General features: G+C 38.9%; 1 protein-coding gene across 1 annotated transcript in view; it reads left to right on the top strand.

The window, feature by feature from the left end:
- GRID1 (glutamate ionotropic receptor delta type subunit 1) overlaps positions 1–23,366 on the top strand; it is an 827,754-nt gene that overhangs the window by 624,557 nt on the left and 179,831 nt on the right. The window contains exons 5-6 of the mRNA XM_065407849.1: positions 4,047–4,100; positions 22,430–22,603. Of these exons, the coding sequence (XP_065263921.1) occupies positions 4,047–4,100; positions 22,430–22,603 (228 nt within the window). The remainder of the gene's footprint in view (positions 1–4,046; positions 4,101–22,429; positions 22,604–23,366) is intronic.

Here is a 23,366-nt window from a genome sequence, read left to right as displayed (position 1 = left end):
GAGATGTGTTGGTGGTGCCAGTCCAGTTGACAGATGTCCACATCTCTAACAGGCACCATATGGGATTGTCCTAGCATTAAAAAAATGCTATACAATTAAGTCCAGTCTGTTTGGGAGTGTTTTTCAGATCAACAGGTGCTTGGGCAATGCCATGTGATAAAGCTTGTAGTGTTGCAGATGTATCTGCTCTGCTGACACCAACTGTCCTGGTTCAGGGGTGAACTGCACCTGTGGTCTCTCCCCGAGGGCACTCTTTCCAAGTGACAGGCCTCTACCTGCACTTCTCCCAACTGGAAGTTCATGATTCACTCCATTAGTCTGGATCAGCAATCTATAGCACCCCGTGTTCCCACTATATGATTACAGGGCAAGCAGTGCTTTATATTCCTTTGCAGTCCCTTAGGAGTGTACCTCTTAGGTGACAGATTTTGTTTCCTTCACCTCACTATGGTTCTACCACTCTTAGACTGGATCCTGCAGTGACAGCAGCAGCCTCCCTGTTTCCAACTGTGTTGGCACCTGCAACACACTTCTCTCTAGGAGCCTGTGACCAGCAGCTGATTAAAGTAACTCAAACTGGAGTGTTGACTATTCATCCCAAGGTACATAGCAAGCAGGTAGAAAGGTTATAACCACAAAAAGTCTGCATGCCTGGGTCTTGCCTAAACCTTATCACTTCTCTTGAAGTTTAGGGATGCCTACCTGCCTCAGACACATCTTACAGGTCCTCTGTCTCAGACCAACTGCTCCTGCAGGGTTCTCTACCTCTCTCTGAGTTGCTGAACACTCACTCCCCCATCGCCTTTTTTAACTGTTTACAGTCATTTTGATCTCTAGGCTTTGGCCTTGGCAAAACAGTTAGGTAATGTTCATCTGGCATGTCTGAAAAGTAGTTTCCTGTTTAATGGTTCAGCCCTTGTCCCACTGAAACTGTTTACCTAGAGTTGTCTTACCTCTGACCATTTTGTTGTTTCCTGCTTGCTCTTCCTAGCAGCTCCTTTTAATTCAACTTCATGTAGGCAGACAGGATAATATCAAGTAGATAAACTGAAGAACCTATCATATTTGTAAAAAATAATGCAGCTATCTCCCTTGTTCCACAAGATTCAAGTGCGATGATTATGGTTTGGTTTATTGACATTAAATTTCTTATAAGATGTGCAAAAGAAAACATTATTTTCCCCTTTTTAAAAAAAAAAAGAAAAAAGGAAGTTCTCCTTGACTGTCTTTTGTCAAGCATCATATTTTTCTTTCATTGTTATGACTACTACTACTGGTGGTGGAATGGAATGCTCACCTTTTTTTGTTAATACATTCAATATCTCTCTCTTCGTTTCTGCTGGCAAAGCAGTGTCATATTTGGTACAGAGAAATTACAACCAGTGTTGTACATGGACACATCTATATAGACTTTAGCAGCTTGTCATTCCAAATACGCCATTTATGCACCACAATTAATAGTGGGTGGTTGTTTGCATTATAAATCTTGGTTTTCAGGTCATTATACTAGAGAATCTGGCTGTTAAAATGTGTTTGGGGTGAAACAAAGGGGACAAGGTACTGGTCTCAAAGTGTCTCTCTCTGTCTGCTAAACTTGGAGAAATTATGTGTTTTAGTTTTAAGGCAAATTATAGAAAAGATGGAGACTTTGTAGGTTCCAGTACGCTATTAATCTCCAAAGCCGCTTTTCTTTTTTGATAGAAATGTTGCAGGCCATTAGTCTTGAATGGCAACTATACCCTTTGGGAATTTTATGAGAAATCTTCACTCACATACAGTATATAAATGAATGAGTTACTTTGTGTATACCCTAATATTTGTTTCCATCAAAAATCCCATAACGTATTTTAGCTTGTGAAACTTGCTGTGTGCAGAACAGTACACAATGGATGGCAGTGCTATTCCTCAGCCACAGCAATCACTCAGGTTCCTGATCTGTCTCCTAGAAAATCCCTTTCATATGGTACAGTTAGGAGGCTGGCTGCAATAGCTCTGTTAGGAAGTGTATGGTGTATGATTTTGGGGGGAAGGAAGCAATAAGTCTAAATAATACATGGCATGTCTTTAACATTGTAGCAAGATTTCTGGCAGGTCAAATAGATTAGTTGTTAAGATTAATTAACATATATACTTTTATTGGCAATACAACACCTGAAGAGTTGTGCTATCAGAAGCTCCTTAGCTGGCTACAGCCAATGGATTCTCTCCTTCCATTTTGTCTTGCAGCTGTTTGCCATATAAGTTAGGGACTGTGAAGTACAGTTCTGAAAGCCAGGAAATAGAAAGTTAAAAGCTCCAATTCTTCCCTAAATGCCTGGGTACAGAAGAGTACTCTCTGCCATAGGAGCTCTGCCTCCAAGGTGAAGATTTTAAAACCTAAGTGTCTAAAGTTCGCTTCTAAATCCACATTTACTCAGTTAAAGTGTGGGGCATCCAGCAACTTGCATTTACTTCACTAGGAGGTATTGGCTGCTCAGCACATTAAGGGCCTAAATATGGACATAGAAGTTAGGTTTAAAAGTCTTGGCCCAAATTCTGAAGTCCTTCACAGGCAGTTAAGGAAATTAGCTTAAAACCAGTTTTTAAGAGAGGATTGTCTATGGGGATGTGTACCCCTAGTACCTTCTCATCTACTTTGAGATCTGTCTTGGTTAAAACTACCACATTGGTATTTTATTGATGATGATAAATAATTTGTCCTTACTTCATCCTATTTTCATTCTGTGGCTCTCAAAAGCTTTACAAAGGTGAGTAGGAATTATCCCTGTTTTACAGATGAGACCACGAAGGCATAGAGTGAGGAAGTGATTTTCCAACCATTACACACCAGACTTGTCTAGGCTGGGAAGATGAGTTGTGGTTTTAAATAGATCAGCTCATGTGCTATTTATTTATGGCATTTTAAAACATCTTGTGTACACAAATACAGTGATGTTTATAAAGTTACTGTCTGATTGTGGTCAAAACTAGTTTGTAACTAAAGTAGCTTACAGACAGCATTAGCTACTAACTAGCTATGTAGTTTACAATTGGTGTTAATGATTTAACTAGATTTGACCACAATCAGGGAGTACATTTATAAACACTGATATGTCCGACTATGCTATGTGTTTACAAATGTGTTAAGCAGCATATGTTAGCTAACATGACTATACAAACCCCAGATTTGTGGCAACAGATTGCAGATCTCCTGACACCTGGTTGAGGGCACTATCAACTGCAGCTGTAAGGGACCTCATTATCTCTGGAATGGCATCAACTCTGCCTGCCAGAGGAGTGAAGCAGGGGATAGCTAGAAACTTAACTGCGTGCATACACTGGTCAGGCTCTTTCCATTCAGTTCCCCAGAACATTTAGGCAGTGCCTGCTATTGCATTAGTGAACCTATTAACTGTAGCAGTCTGTCTCCATTGAAGGTTATAAATATGCTAATAAATTGACCCTTATGCCTAACGTAAAATTCAGCCCTCTGTAGCGGGCCAGCACAAGGCCTGTGAAAAACATAAGGGGAGACTTAAGTGGTACACATGCCTTATGCTGGCTTTCTGCACAGGTATGAGTTTCACCCAATATGTTTACTAACCCAGGGGTTGCAGTTGGACAAGATCTATCTGTGTATGTTAATGAGAGGCCTGTTGAATATTGACAACATCCTACCAGCAGCCTTAAGAAATATCATCCTAGGAAGTTTAAAAATGACAGACCATGGGACATATACCATACACTTGCCTGCATCCATGGACCAAACAACGCTAAGTTTGCTTCTGCACATAGATTTCCATCTGGTGGTGATGCACTGCTCTGCTGCAACTCTGCAAATGTAGGTTATACTGCTGCAGATACTCAAATCAAACTAAAACATGAGCAGAAGAGATTAGATGACTTTCAGCAAAGTAGCAGCAGTATGAATAAAGGGAACTGCACAAAGAAAACAGGTCTTAAAATGAACATTGTAATAATGTCCTTTTATCAGAAATTATAAATTAACTCTGGAAATCTTCATTTTATTTAGTTTTATTTATGTGTGTATTTATTTTTTTCTGTAGGCTGTGGAAACCAACCTTGCTTCCAAGGATAGTCACTGGGTCTTTGTAAATGAGGTAAGATAGCCAAGAGATGAGCTAGTTTTGTCCTAGTGTTAACTCTTTCATCTACTTTTGTTCCTCTTATTCCATGCATTTAAACAAATCAGACAGAGGCATACACTTTCCATTTTGCTTTTGGATGATACAAGAATTCAGTTTGTGTGGCTTCATTGTTAGTCTCTCATTTGAATTGGCACAGGCTGAATACCGAAATAAAGTCCCCAGTGTATATGATAACAACTGAAAGGCTGTTCATTTTCCCCACATAGTGATCTATTCCATTAGCTTTTTAGTGCGAAGAGAGCTGCTCAAAAGACACCTCACCTCACTTTGCAGTCAGAAACCACTGACAATAATAAAGAACAGTGAGGCTAGATTTAAAGTCTGTCAATTGCTGGCCTATTACAACATGAACTTACATGATATGTGGTGTAACTCTACTGCAGAATTATGTTGATCTTTTGGCCAGAATAATGTCAATTCTAGATGTCAATTTACCTATCATGCCCTTGGGAGGGGGGAGGTTGGGGAGGACCTGTATCTTGTCCTGTCACAACTATTATTTATTTTGTGTTAACACCAAGAGGCCCCAATCAGGATCGATACAGACAAATGTTAAAGTACAGTCTCTACCCTGGAAAGCTTTATACACCAGAATCCCAGTATGCCAATATAATCATTATACATCTCTAATGGCTTTTGAGAAGCCATATTAGTTTAGATATTTGTGTTCTTTAATAATGATATTGTAAAGGCTAATAAAATATTTAAATGAAAAAGTGACTAAAACCATTGCCTTAGATTCATATTATATATATATACAACAGCAAGTTTAACTACTGATTCCTTTGTTCGCTTTTCAGTCTCTTCTTTGCATCTAACAAATAGTTTTTGGTTAAAGTAGCCTTATCTATTAACAGTAACTATAAATTGCCTTGTGTCACTATAACTAAATAGGGTGGGAGAAAATCTCTGTATACAAAGGTTTATGAATTTCTTCCCCATCCCGGTTACATTTATGTGTCTTCTGCTTTGTCACCTACTGTAATGGCCCAGTAAAAAATATCAGCAAAGCTCACAGTGTGTCAGTATTTATATTCACATAAAGATAACACACTGAATGTTTCCCACAGCATTTATTATTGGGTTTTGTTTGGATTTTTTGTTGTTGTTCGGATGTTAAAATTCACTTCATAAAGCCTAAGTCTAAATACCCTTAAACAAATAAACAAAAAATCACCACCACAACAAACCTTCAAAAGGTGTCAGGTTTGTTCTTATTTTGAGAGCACAAAATATGCATCTCTTTTGCTGCTAGAGGGTGGATGGGGAAGCCATGCTGGCAAAATGCAAATCTAAAGTATCAATCAGTGGTTCACGAGACAAGAACAAATTAGAATTCCCATATAATGTAATAAAATCTGGGGGACTTGTTATTGCAGGTAGAAATAACAACATAAATATTACTCAGTGATAAATATCAGTTCAAGAACTTATAGACTCTATTAAATCCAATTGAGTTAAAAAAGAAAACTATAAAATATCTCAAATCCATGAAACTCTGGAGCTGGAATATGCAAGCTAAAAGTGCGAGAAATGTCATAATTCTTCCATTTTAATGGGAATGGGTAGGTGTCTGCTTACTCAGGGGTACTGTGGGTTGGTTACCATTTTGACCTCTAATATGGATTGGCAGGAGTTATTAATGTACATTCTTCAGCCCTAAGGAGTCTACATATATAGAAGGGCAGATTCCTTAGGGCTTGATTCTAATTTGAGATACACAGGCATGGATTTGTGCATATCTAAACTTTGTGCTTATACATATATTCACAGTGAGAGAGCATCCTGTCCTCATCCAGATACCACTATCTACATACCAATGTCCAGTTGACATCAATGGGGATGTTGGGGCAATGCCATTCCCTGGACTTGCACTGACATGTGCCTATGATTCTCAGATTGGAATCCAGCATTTAATCCACCTGTGGCATCCAGTTTTTTAGAAGCAATTGGAACTGTTATTTTCAATGTTTTCTTCTGTGGGTAATATGCCAGACCAGGCCTATATCATAAAAGGCACATATTGGGGCTAGTGCACAGCCACTTCCTCCCAGAGAGAGATCCAGGGGAACGCAGCCAGCAGAGGATTAAGCATGCCACACTCCCCTACTGAGGGGTTCAGCATACTCTTCTGTTAATGGCCAGCCAGCTCCAGTGCAGAAAGGGGCAGAGCCATGACAGTCCTGAGGGGCACTAGCAAGAAGCAGCCCCTAAACTCAGGTGAAAACAAAGCCTACACTGTGTCTTGTCCCCTGCACAGGGAATGCAAAATTGCAGGGTGAAGTACCTCTGTCCTTCCCTCTTGCTCCTTTGCTCATCCATATAAAGACTAGACATAGTCTGGCCATAGTATGGACTCCATTTTGTAAGGTGCTGAGCACTCTGGTCTGGATGAAACTAAACACATAAGCATGCACTTAACTTTAAGTGCACCAGTGGGGCTGTTCACCTGTTGAAAGTTAATCATGTGCTTAAATGCTTTGGTGGACTGGGGCCGGAGTGCTCAGCATCGTGTAGAATCAAGCCTTATGTGCACATTACAATCACATGGCCACTCTCCTGCACGCTCCCATGAGGCACATTGTAAGTCTTTATTACACTTTATTTTGATGTGGAAGACCTGAACAACCATCTAAGCTAACTGATTTGCACTGTGGAGATTAGTTAGACTTCAAGCAAACAAACTACCATAGTAATATTTCTTTCATCTTTTATATTCTTGGGCCAGATTGTAAACCCCCAGCTTGCAACAGTGAGCAGCTAGTGACCTAATTATTCCCATTGTAGGCAATGGGATGATTTATGAGCGTACCTGGTCATCAATGGGAGGGAGAGGTTTTACAGTTTGGCCCTTAATGCTTTATTTACTGTATAAACAATGGAATCCTGGAACCCATCCCCCTCCCTGCTATTCCCCATTTCCCAAATTCAAATTAAGTTCATATCCAGACCTGAACTTCATGACTCAGGCCCATCTCTGTACTCTCCTGTAGTCTGAATGAGTACACAGCATTGATTTATTCATATGATGTGTCTATTGCAGTTTTGCTATAATTAGACTATTTAATTATCATTATTTGATCACTGAATGGATGTTTTGATTATTTTTCATGTCCCCATTTCTTACACCATGGGGTTGAGGTAAAATTTTGGTGTCTGAATTTCTGTTTTCCCACTTATTTTAATCTTTTAAAATAAATAAATACCACCAAGTCTGAGAGCAGCAGGGGACCGGCCTTGAATTACATTGCTCCAATTCAGATCAGTGTCCTACATATGGTGCTCTCTAATGACCTGAGTCTTTTTCTAGTCAACCCACTAGAGTGGCATTGGTGGGTTTAAAAGGGTTCCAGTCAGCTTCAAGCAAGGGCCCAAACCAATTCCCACTGAAGTCAAGAGGAATATTTTAATTGGCTTCAATAGGACTTGGATCAGGCCAGTGGAGGAAGGAATGCTACAGTGCAAAACCTTTCAGGATGGGGAAATACACTGGGTACACAGGGAAAATAGATAATTACTTCCAATATTTCACCTTTTGAATCACCATTTGATGATAATCCTTCCATCCTCACAAAATACACTTGATATTTCATATGTAGCTGGTTCCATTGCAGGTATTTTATAATTAAAAATTGCTGACATCTCAAAAGCTGTACATTGTTTTTTTGTATGTTTTTTTTTTTTAGGGAAAAAAATGTACCTCTCAACGATCCCTTATTTTAGCCCATAGTTACCTTATTTCCACTTTATTATTGTAGGTTAGTCAAAAATAGAGAACTGAACCAGGAAACCAAGGTTGTGGCCCAAGTTATTATGTATAAAGAAGTTCATCCAAATGGTTTAAAACTTCCTGTTTTACACACACAAACACTTAAACACTTTTTCTTTTACATTCTTGGCTTGTGGATGGGCCTTGTGATGCTTTGGAGAGGGATGAGTCTAAATACTTGATTAAATGGTTCAAACACCTTTTGAAAAAGGCAGACTCGAAGTTGTGGTTGTGTAAGCCTTAGCAAAAGGAAATGAGGATGATAACGTTAGTGTCTTTAGAACCGCTCAATGTGTTTCCAGGGACCTAGTTCCAAGAAGTGCTGAGAACCTGTGACCCCCGGTGATGGCAGTCAGAGTCACTGAGGGTCATCACTTTTCAGCAACAGACCTCGAAAAATACCATTTGTGCCCTGCAGTTTTTGTTGGAGCCATTCACACTGTGGTGGTCTGGCAGAAGGGTACTCACTCTTCCAGTGTTTCTTGGTGCCATGCCCCGACAGTGTTGTTGATGTGTTTCTTTTTTTATCTTAATATTTGCTTTCTTTTCTATCTCTTCTCTTTCTCCCCCCGACCCATCCCTTTCCATTCCTCCCCCCTTGAATTTTGCAGTGGATGGGGTTATTTAATTCATTGAATCTGGATAATACAAATACCAATAATTCTGGCGGTTCCAGTTTAAAGACAGGATAAAAATAAAGGTGTAGTGTGAGTGCCACTCACTATCATTCATTGGCACGTTCTGCGCTGTCATTTTTGCATATATCTTTTTCTCAACTAATGCAAAATATGTATGACAGTGAAAGTTCAAACAAGAAATCACTGTCCATACTTCAGATCAAATCATATATTTAATATATTTACTGACAAACTTGAAGTTCCTGGGAACTGTGTGTCTCATATTTCATTTCAAATCAACTTGAGCCTTAACTATTGTATCTGAACCACATTTATCCTTGATGTGACTGCAGTGACTTTAGTTACAGCAGGGATGAATTCAGCTCTATGTTTCTAGACATCAGTCAATGGGAATGGAAAAGTATATTGTAATTTTACATTGTTTTGATAGAAAGATGCACAGCAAGTGAATTGCTGACACTTTCAGTACTTTAAAAATAGATTTAATTATAAGGTGTGAAAAATAAGTCTGAAAACTAAAGGTTAGAGCTTCTACTAGACTGCAGTTTCCATTTGTTGCCCTTCCACTAAACTGATTGTGGTTGATTCAGATTAACCTGTTCAGATACAAAAAGGTCCTTATTATTAATTTACAATAACAGATTATTACCCTTCTTTTTCAATCTTATAATTATCACATATAGCACCTGAAGGAATAACAAGCACTATAAGTCAAGCTGCAGTCATTTGTAAATTCTGAAAATGTGAATGTTTGGGCTAGGGTGGAGGGAGGATGTGGATTCGAGGCATTGGATCTTTACTATCTGAATATTTCAAGAAGTACTACAGGAAAATAGTGAGTTATGGCAAGCATTTTCTCCTATCTTAGATCTAGTAACTAGTCTAGTAACTTGTCACCCAATGTAGTTTAGGGGGGAGATATATATTTTTTCTTTCTCTAAAGGTTTTGTTAATAAGTTATTTGTGTGCAGATCCATTATGGTTTTCACTGAAACATTTTAAAGATTCCAAATATGCTGGTGTGAAAAATAAAGCTATCTAAAGAAGGGAGAAACTTAGGCCTTGATCCTGCAAATTGATTCATCAGCACAGCTCCTAGCACTCATGTAGATTCTTACTAATGCATCTACTTGCAGGGTGGGGGAACCTCAAAATTTTTTTTTAAGTGTCTACTGCAAATCACTTGGGCCTGTGCCTATGTGAAATATCAGAAAAGCACTAAACATCTTAGATACATATAAGATAAATCTGAAATATGAGATACATATAAGAAGTTAGGAAATGGTGAAAACTGGAGAATAGCAACAGGTTTGCTCTTGTTGGTTTGTCTTACTGTTCCCTTCCTCTGTTCTCAAAGTACCCTTCAATCTGGTTCTTTTTCCAGACACACATATTAAGCATCCAAAGAAAATTTAATTGGAGCAAAGACCTACGCTTTGGCACAAAACTGGTTCTCTGCTACCTTGTGCGAATGGCAGGAGGCAGAGAAAACACTTCATGTTGTGCCTCAGCTTCTCCCTTCCGGCTTTGTCGTCCATCCTCAGACAGCAGATAGCTTCACCTGATGATGGACCTTTGAAGGAAAAAAGGTGAAGTGTGGAGCTCTTAGAGCATCTACCCTTTCCACCTTCCAAAAGTCTAGGTATTAAGCTCATTCTTTTTTTTTTTTTTTTTTTTTTTTTGCTGTACTTGCCTTCCTTGGTAATATATTTAATATGTTCAGGCGACATACATTATTCTGAACCCCATAGCAGTATGAACAGTTGTTCTATTAGGAACATCAAACAGCCATACCTACCAGTCCAGTGGTCCAGATGCTTCAGAGGAAGGTGAAAGTAATGCAATAATGGACAATTATGCAATTATTAGGGGGAGGGATAGCTCAGTGGTTTGAGCATTGGCCTGCTAAACTCAGGGTTGTGAGTTCAATCCTTGAGGGGGCCATTTAGGGGTCTGGGGCAAAAATATGTCTTTGGATTGGTCCTGCTTTGAGCAGGGGTTGGACTAGATGACCTCCTGAGGTCCCTTCCAACCCTGATATTCTATGATTCACATGGAACATTTCTTCCTAACTTCCATCACTTAGTTGCTGGCGTATGCCCTGGAGCATCAACATTTATCTTCCTTAAGAAAGTTTTAAGTTTCTCAATCCTTTTCATACTTTTGAAAGCTTCTCTTATGCTACCTCAAAGGTTCCAGTTAGCTGTGGTCCTGTAACTTTTTGTCAGGTCTTAGACTTGTGAGAGCAAAGGTTTTCTTTGTTATCCTACCTGGCACCCTTTCCAAAAACCTCCTTGCCAAAAGGATGAACTCCTTGCCAGAGGATCTTGTGGAGGCCAAGACTATAACAGGGTTCAAAAAAGAACTAGATAAATTCACGGAGGATAGGTCCACCAATGGCTATTAGCCAAGATGGGCAGGTATGGTAGCCTCTGTTTGCCAGAAGCTGGGAATGGGAGACAGGGAATGGATCACTTGATGATTACCTGTTCTGTTCATTCCGTCTGGGACACCTGGCATTGGCCACCGTCTGAAGAGAGGATACTACGCTAGATGGACCTTTGGGCTGACCAAGTATGGCCGCTCATATATTCTTATGTAGAACGGGGTCATGCTTGAGTTGATTGCTTGATGTATAAACATACATGAGGCAAAAATCAATCCTGGAGTAAATGCTTTAGTCCAGGGTTGAATGTGTTGAATGCCACATAATGTGTAAACTATATGGGGAAAAAATCTCTCTATGGTTTACTTAGTTGCTTCTTGTCATTAGAAAGAATTTGTTATATTATTTGTAGTATAAAGAAGGGAAAAAAGTATGAATTGTAAGCTTGGTAACGCATAGATAAATTGCATTCAGAGTTGTTCTTGCCAAATAAGGCTGATGGTTGCTGATAGTATTTCCTAAGGGCCCTCCTCCCACATCTGGTTGTGCTAACTTAAAATTATTAAATATGTTGTTTTATATGAATATTCTGTTTCTTAATGTGTATGATGCTAAACATAAATATAGGCATTTAAATACTTCAGGAACCAATTTATCACAGATGAAAATCTGTGTTTGCAGTAATAAAATCTGAAATGTATATCTTTACGCTAATAGCTACAGGAATAAGCTACTATACAGGTTAGAAAATGCATTGGAAAGCAACGCATCGAATACAGACCTAGTTAGAAAATGAAAGAGAGTGTAGTCTCATAAATTCAAAGGCAAACTAGAAGAGAACCATAAATGCACCCAATGAAGGCAGTGGACAGGCATTTGGTCTCTCTAATCCACAGAAAATATCTTGGCAGAAAGAACTTGCATACAATAAAGGTGCTGTTGAAAATGCTGTTTGAGGGTAGCGACAAAGAGCAACTACTATAGCGACTGCAATTCCAATGAATCTGGATAACTTCTTCAAAACTAGGCTGATGTTTGAGAAGAGAAATGCTGTATGCAGTGGTGTTGTAGTCATGTTGATCCCAGGATATTAGAGAGACAAGGTGGATGCGGTAATATCTTTTTTTGAATATACTTCAGTTGGTGAGAGAGACAAGCTTTTGAGCTTACACAGAGAAATGTTGACAGTTCTGGGGGGGAAAGTGCCCCCTATCATTTGCAAGAATAAAAAGATTAAAAAGCAGATTGGGAGGGAGAAAAAGAATGGGATTCAAGAATGGGAGCAGGAAGAGTCAGGCAGGGACTTTGAGCACTAATGGCAAAAATCACCTCTCTCTCAAAAACAAAACAAACAAACAAACAAAAAACATGCCTAGAGAGAGTGAAGAATCCTGTACAAACTGATTAGAATATCTGGATAACAACATCACTAGACTGTGAATCAAAAGAATTAGGCTGCAGTAGACCTCATTCTTCACTATTATCTCTTCCCAGTTGGGTTGATGGTGTGTACTGCATCTACTGCTACTATCATCTAAATCTCCAGAGATCTCACTGATTGATTTGGTTGGAATAAACACCCAAAAACTGTATGTTTACCTGTCTTAACTGAACAGCCAAAGCCATGTAGAGGAGAAATATCTGTTCTAATGATCCTGTTCCCTCTTCCATCCCACCAGGCTCAATTAACCTGTCTTCCCTCCAGTTTTTGTTGTACTCTTAATCTAACTCTAGTCTTTGTCATTCTCTGCTCCATTCTGTAGGCCCCTCTTCTCTTTGCTCCTGTACTTCCAGTTGTAGGAGGCCATTTATTATTTGATAGACAAGACAGTGTTTTGTAATGTCTGCTCTGGTCTGGATTCTCTTACTTTCCATTTCCAGCCTGTAGTTCCATCATTTGTGCCATTCGGCATTCTCTCTTCCTTTTACAATGTCAGACACATCCAGTAAGCCTTTGTTCCTTGCCCCCTTACTTTGAGGCTCAAGTGATTTAGGTTATTCAGTTATCAGGCTACAGCTTCCTGAAATCTACACTATCATTTTCCTTTATAAAATATTTTCAAAAGGTTGAAAAAAAATTGGTGAATAAGAGGGAGGGAAGAGATAGAAATAATCAAATGAAATGAATTTTGAGGAGCTAAGAGGTTTTTTCCTTCTCTTCCTACAAGAGAATATTTTATTTACAGAATAATAGGCAGCAGTGTTTTGCTCAGTACAGTACTTGTAGGGAAATGATGGGAAACATATGATTCACACAAATGATCCCAAAGTGATTATTGTTCATTCTTCCCTTTTCAATTTAAAGCAAATCTGCCAGAAGATTTGGACCTAGCCTTTCTTTATAGTGTATGCACATAGTATGAAGTAGGAGCCAGATCCTCAGCTGCTGTAAATCGGCGTAGCTTTGTTAACTTCAATGGAATTAAAGCTGATTTACATCTGGAATTTGTGTATCTAGCTGTCTGCATTCATCAGACAGCAAATTTTTAAATATAATAATTGTTTAAAAGAAAGCTCTCTCACATCTAATACCAAGAAAAATAAATATTTAATAATTGTATGAGGCTTTTGTACTTTATTTTCTTATAAGAAATCAGGTATTTATTTTAAAAATCAAATGCAATGAATGCCCTACTTACACTTTTAAATTAAGAACTCCAAAATCAGGTGAATTGAACAAAAATGCAGGGACTTTTCTTCAAAAATAACAGAATTGCACAAAGCACACTGAAAATCAGGACAAAATTCTGTACAGTCTAAGAATTTATAATTCTTTGCAATTATTTCAGATTTGGCAAAGAACATTTTCCCAAGCAAAATTTAGTAATTCAGAATATCTCTAAAATTACCCCAGTCCAGTTCCAGGTAACATGTATTTTATATTTGCCTACAGAAATCTTCCTTAACTCCATTTCTTAAATGACTAATATATTTGGCCCTATACAGCTTTTTCCATAGACTGTTTATTTTTATCTTTTTATATAAGACACATGAAATATAACACTTTCAAGTAGGGCTGTCAATTAATCACAGTTAAGTCATGCAATTAACTAAATAAATTAATTGTGATTAAAAAAATTAATTGCGACTAATCGAAGTTTTAATCACACTGTTAAACATTAGAATACCAATTGAAATTTGTTAAATATTTTGGATGTTTTTCTACATTTTCATATATATTGTATTCTGTGTTGTGAAATCAAAGTGTATATTACTTTTTATTAAAAATATTTGCACTGTAAAAATTATAAACTAAAGAAATAGTATTTTTCAGTTCACCTCATACAAGTACTGTAGTGCAATATCTTTGTTGTGAAAGTGCAACTTATAAATGTAGATTTTTTTTGGTTACATAACTGCACTCAAAAACAAAACAATGTAAAACTTCAGAGCCTACAAGTCCACTCAGTCCTACTTCTTGTTTATCCAATCGCAAAGACAAACAAGTTTGTTTACATTTACAGGAGATAATGCTGCCCTCTTCTTATTTACAATGTCACCTGAAAGTGAGAACAGGCATTTGCATGGCACTTTTGTAGCCGGCATTGCAAGGTATTTACGTGCCAGATATGCTAAACATTCGTATGCCCCTTCATGCTTTGGCCACCATTTCAGAGGACATGCTTCTATGCTGATGATGCTTGTTTAAAAAAAAAAGTGTTAATTAAATTTGTAACTGAACTCCTTGGGGGAGAATTATATATCCCCTGCTCCGTTTTACCCGCATTCTGCTGTATATTTTATGTTATAGCAGTCTAGGATGATGACCCAGCACATGTTGTTCATTTTAAGAACACTTCCACTGCAGATTTCACAAAACGCAAAGAAGGTACTAATGTGAGATTTCGAAAGATAGCTACAGCTCTCGACCCAAGGTTTAAGAATCTGAAGTGCCTTCCAAATTCTGAGAGGGACGAGGTGTGGAGTATGCTTTCAGAAGTCTTAAAAGAGCAACACTGTGATGCAGAAATGACAGAACCTGAGCCACCAAAAAAGAAAATCAACCTTCTTCTGGTGGCATCTGACTCAAATAATGAAAATGAACATGCGTCGGTCCACACTACTTTGGATTGTTATCGAGCAGAACCCGTCATCAGCATGGATGCATGCAAATGTCTTGCGGCCCACCAGTGGATTACCCTGATGGGCCGCGGCCGAAGGTTGTCGACCCCTGTGAGTTCATGAAACTCATGGCCCTTGTTGCCATTCAAGTTAATCCTCTGATTTTCTCAGGGATCTACTTTCTGGAAATCTCTTTTGGTTCTTTAAATTATTAATATCATTAACAGATATAATATTCTGTCATTATCTCTAGGAAAATAGAGATTTTAATGTGAAACTTAATTGTCTCATTTTGCAATTTGTGCTATGATAGCTGAACTCAACTAAAGTAGATTTAAATATTCCCCTGAGCACATGGTGAGGTATGCCAAACTAACTAATTGATGTTCTTTGTGTATAAATAGATAAATGGGTGCTATGACTGACCACCACTTGCAGTGCAGGCTTTACGTGTAACAGTCTATGTGACCAGGAAGAGCAGACATTTTATTTTTGAGTCTGGGCTGTGGGCTTTACCTAAGCAATTTTATCTTTCCTCAAAGATTATTCATATGTACCAACAGCCTGAATAAAAAATAAGTTGTTCAAATGTACATGTATTTGCATAACTTTACATAATTCATTTAATAACACATTATTAAAGTGTTTGAGGCTGGTATTGAGGCTTCCATCTCCCCTCCCTTGGCATATGTGAAGTCCCAATGGCATGGGGAGTATGTGCCAGATCTTCCCCTGCTGTACTCAAGGCAAGAATCAGTGTGCTCCAGGGAGCTGCTCTTAGCTCCTTTCCCCTGGGTGAAGCTGGATGATGCTCTTTCCTTTCATCTCTACTCTTTTTCTTTCTTATTCTTCAGCCTGGTATACAATGGGGTGAGAAAGATGAGAATAAATGACCAAGGTTAGAAAATATGGGAGAGCCTGGGTAGGAGCCTCCAACACCTCGGTTGTCTGGCAGGTGTTCTATGATCACCATTAAAACATGTTAGACATGATACGGCTCTCTCTCACTCTATCAGGCCTCCCTCACTGTAGTGTCTGTGTACCAGCATGGAATTTTATTGTAGCTCTTATGTCACACGCTCCGTAACATAGCACATGGACTGGGGAAGGAGGGTCAGCTATCCCTATGCCATGCTATTCCCAGCTGCTGAATCAACCCCTTGCTTTCAGCAGTTAGGCATGGGAGACAGACAGATGTAGTATCCAGCATTTACACATCCCCATTCCCTGCACTGCAGCTGCCTTGTGCCGTAACAGCCCTAATGACCCTCAAATTGACTGGAAAATCAGGGTTAAATTTCTGTTAAAAAACAAACAAAAAACTCAGCAGCCAAATAGTTAAGCAGAGCACTTTCTCTATCTGTTTCACAAAGTGAAGAAAGATTTTGTATCATGTATGTGAAAAAAGGAAATCACTTTTAAATAAATAATTAGACAAATTAGGGCTTAATTATAAGATCCTTTGAAATGGCTTTTTTTCTGCCTTCGTGGAAAACTATTTTCTGAATACACACAGTTGTCCTGATTGATATAAAACAAGAGTCCACTGCACATATTTTTTGTCCTTTTTTGGGATACTTTTTATTTAATTTTCATTCTTGGGATTCAGATGAACTTTCTGTGCATGACATTTATCATACCTACTATAAAACTAGAACTGCAAGCATTTTGACAAATGGGATGAAGTGTCTAGTTTTTAAAACACCAAGGTGAGAGTTGACATCTTAGGGTTCAGTCCCTGGCTGTGCCGTTGACTTGCTTCATGACACTGGGAAAGTCAATTAGCTTCACCGTGCCTCAGTTTCCACATCTCTAAAATGGATTTATCCACCAGTAGATATGATTCATAGATTCATAGATTCTAGGACTGGAAGGGACCTCGAGAGGTCATCGAGTCCAGTCCCCTGCCCGCATGGCAGGACCAAATACTGTCTAGACCATCCCTGATAGACATTTATCTAACCTACTCTTAAATATCTCCAGAGATGGAGATTCCACAACCTCCCTAGGCAATTTATTCCAGTGTTTAACCACCCTGACAGTTAGGAACTTTTTCCTAATGTCCAACCTAGACCTCCCTTGCTGCAGTTTAAACCCATTGCTTCTTGTTCTATCCTTAGAGGCTAAGGTGAACAAGTTTTCTCCCTCCTCCTTATGACACCCTTTTAAATACCTGAAAACTGCTATCATGTCCCCTCTCAGTCTTCTCTTTTCCAAACTAAACAAACCCAATTCTTTCAGCCTTCCTTCATAGGTCATGTTCTCAAGACCTTTAATCATTCTTGTTGCTCTTCTCTGGACCCTTTCCAATTTCTCCACATCTTTTTTGAAATGCGGTGCCCAGAACTGGACACAATACTCCAGCTGAGGCCTAACCAGAGCAGAGTAGAGCGGAAGAATGACTTCTCGTGTCTTGCTCACAACACACCTGTTAATACATCCCAGAATCATGTTTGCTTTTTTTGCAACAGCATCACACTGTTGACTCATATTTAGCTTGTGGTCCACTATAACCCCTAGATCCCTTTCTGCCGTACTCCTTCCTAGACAGTCTCTTCCCATTCTGTATGTGTGAAACTGATTGTTCCTTTCTAAGTGGAGCACTTTGCATTTGTCTTTGTTAAACTTCATCCTATTTAACTCAGACCATTTCTCCAATTTGTCCAGATCATTTTGAATTATGATGCTGTCCTCCAAAGCAGTTGCAATCCCTCCCAGTTTGGTATCATCTGCAAACTTAATAAGCGTACTTTCTATGCCAATATCTAAGTCGTTGATGAAGATATTGAACAGAGCCGGTCCCAAAACAGACCCCTGCGGTACCCCACTCGTTATGCCTTTCCAGCAGGATTGGGAACCATTAATAACAACTCTCTGAGTATGGTTATCCAGCCAGTTATGCACCCACCTTATAGTAGCCCCATCTAATTGTATTTGCCTAGTTTATCGATAAGAATATCACCGTATCAAATGCCTTACTAAAGTCTAGGTATACCACATCCACAGCTTCACCCTTATCCACAAGGCTCGTTATCCTTCAAAGAAAGCTATCAGATTGGTTTGACATGATTTGTTCTTTACAAATCCATGCTGGCTGTTCCCTATCACCTTACCACCTTCCAAGTGTTTGCAGATGATTTCCTTAATTACTTGCTCCATTATCTTCCCTGGCACAGAAGTTAAACTAACTGGTCTGTAGTTTCCTGGGTTGTTTTTATTTCCCTTTTTATAGATGGGCACTTTATTTGCCCTTTTCCAGTCTTCTGGAATCTCTCCCGTCTCCCATGATTTTCCAAAGATAATAGCTAGAGGCTCAGATATCTCCTCTATTAGCTCCTTGAGTATTCTAGGATGCATTTCATCAGGCCCTGGTGACTTGCAGTCATCTAACTTTTCTAAGTGATTTTTAACTTGTTCTTTTTTTATTTTATCTGCTAAACCTACCCCCTTCCCATTAGCATTCACTATGTTAGGCATTCCTTCAGACTTCTCGGTGAAGACCGAAACAAAGAAGTCATTAAGCATCTCTGCCATTTCCAAGTTTCCTGTTACTGTTTCTCCCTCTTCACTAAGCAGTGGGCCTACCCTGTCTTTGGTCTTCCTCTTGCTTCTAATGTATTGATAAAAAGTCTGCTTGTTTCCCTTTATTCCTGTAGCTAGTTTGAGCTCATTTTGTGCCTTTGCCTTTCTAATCTTGCCCCTGCATTCCTGTGGTGTTTGCCTATATTCATCCTTTGGGTGATTGATGGGTGAAAGCTGTCATGGCTGAACATTCCTCCAAGAAGTTCCTCTGCAGATCCCCACCTTAGGAACAGCGTGTCCTGCTAAGTGAGTCTCAGACTTATTCACTGTAATTAAGCCATGCACATGCTCATGCGTCTCAGATCAAGTATTCTGGACCTGAGGTTATGAGACCCTGTCCCCTAAATGTCTATTCATCAGTTCGTGCAGCCATTGAACCAGCCTTTGCCTCCTGTGTAGGTTAGTTGAAAGTTCTTGCTAATTTAAATTGTTCTTTTTAAAAAAAAGTTTCTTGTTGTTTAACCTCACTCCGTTGGAGTGTGTGTGTGAAGAGGCTTGCCCCAGAAGGATAACTGATGAGAAAAAAGATGAGGCAAGAGGTATCCCATGAAAATGTTTCTTGCTCAGACCAGCATACCAAATGGTTAGGCACCCTGTATGGCTTCCCACAGAGAAGAGAAACCCCAGGCATAAAGCAATCTGCCTGGAGGATCTTTTGGTGCCTGCAGGACACCTGTGGAGTGCCTGAGCACTGGTTCCAGTAAAGGCATCAGGAGCTTCCCTGAATTCAGTAACAAATCACAAAAGCCCTCCATTCAACTTCTGGGAGACTATATTATGTATTTTACCCCCACCAGTTGGCCTGTCATTAGTATCAGGATATTCACCTTCTGCAAAGTTTAAAAAAAATATTCCTAAAACAGACTGGAAATTGGCAGAAAAGGACTAAAATGAGCCAAAGCTGCCGTTCTAGTCTACCAAACCATGTAATTATAATAGCCTCATGGTCGTTTCTCTCACAGCTTGAGAGCAAAAGTGAAATGAAAACAAAATACTTATTTCTTTCATGTTAAAAATTGAGGGCCAGATTGACTGCTGCTGACAGAACACAAGCTGCAGGGCCCCTTGACAGAATGGGGGAAGCACAGCAGCAAACCCCACTCCAAGAGGGGCTCAGGGCTGGTTTGTGCAGCTTAGAAATTGGGTTGGACCAGCTGTGGAGAAGGTGTGGCCAAAGCACCTGGGAGAAGAGCTGATTCAGACATTCAGATTCCACTACTGGAGCTTCTATGGAGCTCTAGCCAGAATTAAAAACTGTTCCCTTCTGTGTCCCATTTGAAAGGAAGGTAATAGGCAGTACCATTGGTTTGCCATTCCCTCGGGGGAATCCCTCACAGGAAACAGGAGTTGACAAATAGCCACCCTACAGCAATTTCAGTAGTGAACTAAACCCAGGATTTTAAAATCATTGTATGTCCCTAGTCAAAAAATAGTTTTTAATATAAAATATGTAAACCATGTGCAGTTAACTTCAGCTGCAACGTACAGGCAATAGAAGCATCTTTTTGTGCTAAAGGGGTTTAGGGAGCTAGGACATTGAAGGTCTGGCAGGGAAACGTTAGTACTAACCAAGCTTGAAGAAGAAACTTAGGCTGTGGTTTGTGTTTGTGGTCTCTGCTATTTACCCTCATCTTTGACCCAAATTATGCTGTGCAGGAACATGTGCATCCCTAAATTAATTAATCTCTTCCTCTTTCTTAAGGCATTCTTCAACTAGATGCCTTTCTCTTGTCATTCCTCTCAACTTGTACATTTACTTTGAAGTGGGATATACTTTGTTTAAACTAGCACCACCCAAAAGAAAGCATATACTCTATTTTTTCACTCGTTCAGACTGGAACATGTGCAGCATTGTAGAAGGTAGTGTTCTAACAATGGCACCTCATTAGTAGCAATGCAACTTCTGAAATCTTCTGTGCTACATTTAAGCAAATTCAGTATTATGAAGCAAAGCTGTGAAAGCTTCAACAGTTTCCTATGGGAGCCAAGACTGGCAAGATTGGTGGTGTTCCTTCCTTCTTCCTCTCTTCCTTTACTTTCTTTCTTCCAAATGTTTCTGTAACAGTGAAGATACTACAGCATTCATTATTACCCTGCACGTTAGCTGATAAACTGAAGCCAAGGGTATACCTAGCAATTAAAAATGACAAATACACTGAGCAATTAAATGTCTCCAGCTCACATTGTCCATAATCTCACAAAACAGAATTGCTATTACATAGAATATCATCATTTAATATATCATGGTGTTGCAGCTGGCTATAAATGCCTATCAGTGTGTTAATAAAAGGACTTATGAATCAGAAAAAAGACGGTCAGTTCACCACCATGAAACCTGTTGCCTGTGTCATGACATAAGTCACTCACCTTACACCCTTGAACCTACCATCTTTTTTTGTTTGTCTGTCTCTGGTGACTGTTGAGGTGGAAGTTGACCAAATGACTTTGGATTTTCTTCTTAACATGGTCCATTTCTTTTCTCTTTTCCTTCAACTACTTTGTCTTCTTTCTATCCTGCATTTTTTCTTTTCTTTGTCGAAATCTTTAAGTGTTTTTCATTATCTGTGATGATGTTTTTCTGTAATGAAAAAGTCAAAAACATTCAGCCCAAGATTTTCAAAAATGGGTGCCTAAATTCATATCTAGACACCTAAGTAAATGATTTAACTTTCAAGAGGGCTGGACACCCAGCAGCTCCCTTTCACTTATATGAAGTATCTAAAAAATAACAAAATTTACCTTTCGACTTCAAAGGTAGCTGTCGGGGGCTTAGCACTTTTAAAAATCAGGCCACCTATTTAGTTGCCTAAATATGGCCCTAGAAGTCCAATTTTAGGCACCTATTTTTGAACATCTCTGGTTGAAATCTAAGAGAAGATTCTTAACATCCTGATAAAATAAAATAAAAATGCATTCTAACATCCAAAGCTTTGAGAGAAATCACTGGTAGCGTAATGCACTTCCAAATGTCTACACAATTACGGTGCTATTAACAAGGGAACCCAAAAGGTTTGGTGGTTGATTCAGAAAAATGTCCAAGATTAGGAAAAGAGGTCAAGGCAACCATTTTTCCTTAGTAAAAACGCAGGGGTAGTCTTAGGCTGATCTCAACCAGCTTAATTAAGATAAAAGATGTTTTCCTTAACATAGATGCATGTTAACATCATGGCTCTGTCAAGTTTAGTTTACATGTGTTAACAAAGCCTCACCTAATCTTGACTTCTTTTGCTAATGTGGTTAAACTGTCAAAAGATTTCAGATGCTTATCAGAACTCTCCATACCCTTTAGTCTGCAAAATAGGACTGTCAATCTTACAAAATGTGGGTTTTCTCATGAGATTTTGGTCAGGCCAGGATTATTGTAAGAACAGCCTTTCATATGTTGTTTTGCCACTTATGCTTTTGGTCCCCAGCAGGATCAGGATGTGATGAGGCACAAAATGACATGCTCTTAAAAAAAAAATGACCTAAAAATTTTAACCAACTTACTTTCTGCTTGAATGCGGTTTAGACTTTGGATGAAAGCACTTATTGGTCCTTGTTTAACCAAGCTATTTTAACCATCTCATTATTTTGCTATGATAAGCTAAGTAGCTAATGTATAAAAAGAGCCAAGATAGCTTGGGCATAAAAGGTGCTGTATAATGCTGAGTTCTAGTCTGTTTTAAATGATGCATATAAAACATTCCCATTAACATACACAAAATAGGATCATTTGTCCTGGATTGAGTCTATTAAAAAAATTCAGGGTCATTTTCTGTTTAGAATATTTGATCAAATAATGGCAGGAATACAAGAAATATGTGTGTTGTTTTGTTTAAAAGGACTGTGTTTCTCTTCGCAGGAAATCAGTGATAATGAAATATTAGAACTGGTACACAGTGCTCTCGGGAGGATGACGGTTATCCGGCAAATCTTCCCTCTGTCAAGAGACAACAATCAGAGATGCATGAGAAATAATCATAGAATATCTTCATTGCTCTGTGATCCACAAGAAGGCTATCTGCAGATGCTGCAGGTCAGTAAAGTGTTGGTGCGTACGAAGGTCCTTAGGAACATGACATGAGATAGTTGTGTGTGTGATTGTGAAGCTTCACAGGAAACAAAGGAAGGAAGAAGTAAAATGAATACCTTAAATCTCAGCATGCTGAAATTGAGTGGGATAGTTCCTGACTAACCTTAATTATCTAGTTTCCTTCCTTTCCTGGGCCTGAGTGCTTTAGATCTGACATTGTCTGCATAAAGTATTAGCAGGCAGTTATATTGACTCTTAGTTGATTTGGGGCATTTCATCCCATAACCTCTCTGTGTATATAAATATAGATATAGATATATAGATGATATAGTATCATGTTTTGTTGTTATGCAATTCCAATTTTGCCTAAATACTGCATTTATGCCTATTAGCCATTTCATGTGAAAGGATTAATTTGTGAGGACTGCAGAGTTAAGTTATGTATTGGGATATAGAGCTTTTCACTTCCAAGTATCTGATTCTATGTGTTCCATATCAGCAGTGACTGGACATCACTAACATCTGATGGCTATTTGGCCTACGAGAAATGCACTACTGATATTAGTGCCATTTTGTAACAGTCTAGGCTATTGAAACCAACATCTCAAGCCCTGTTGGAAGATCTCTCTTATTGGCAAGATATCTATTCCAGATGCCAAGATTCCTCAAAATAAGGTGCAACATCAAAGCAACCTTTTAGTGAATTAAGTGAAAGTAAAAAGTGAATAGAGAATATCTGAATGAACTATATGATGAAGATCTAGGG

The sequence above is a fragment of the Emys orbicularis genome, chromosome 7 (assembly GCF_028017835.1).
Source record: "Emys orbicularis isolate rEmyOrb1 chromosome 7, rEmyOrb1.hap1, whole genome shotgun sequence".
In the NCBI taxonomy this organism is placed as follows: domain Eukaryota; kingdom Metazoa; phylum Chordata; order Testudines; family Emydidae; genus Emys; species Emys orbicularis.
This window is presented reverse-complemented; position numbering and strand designations above follow the sequence as displayed.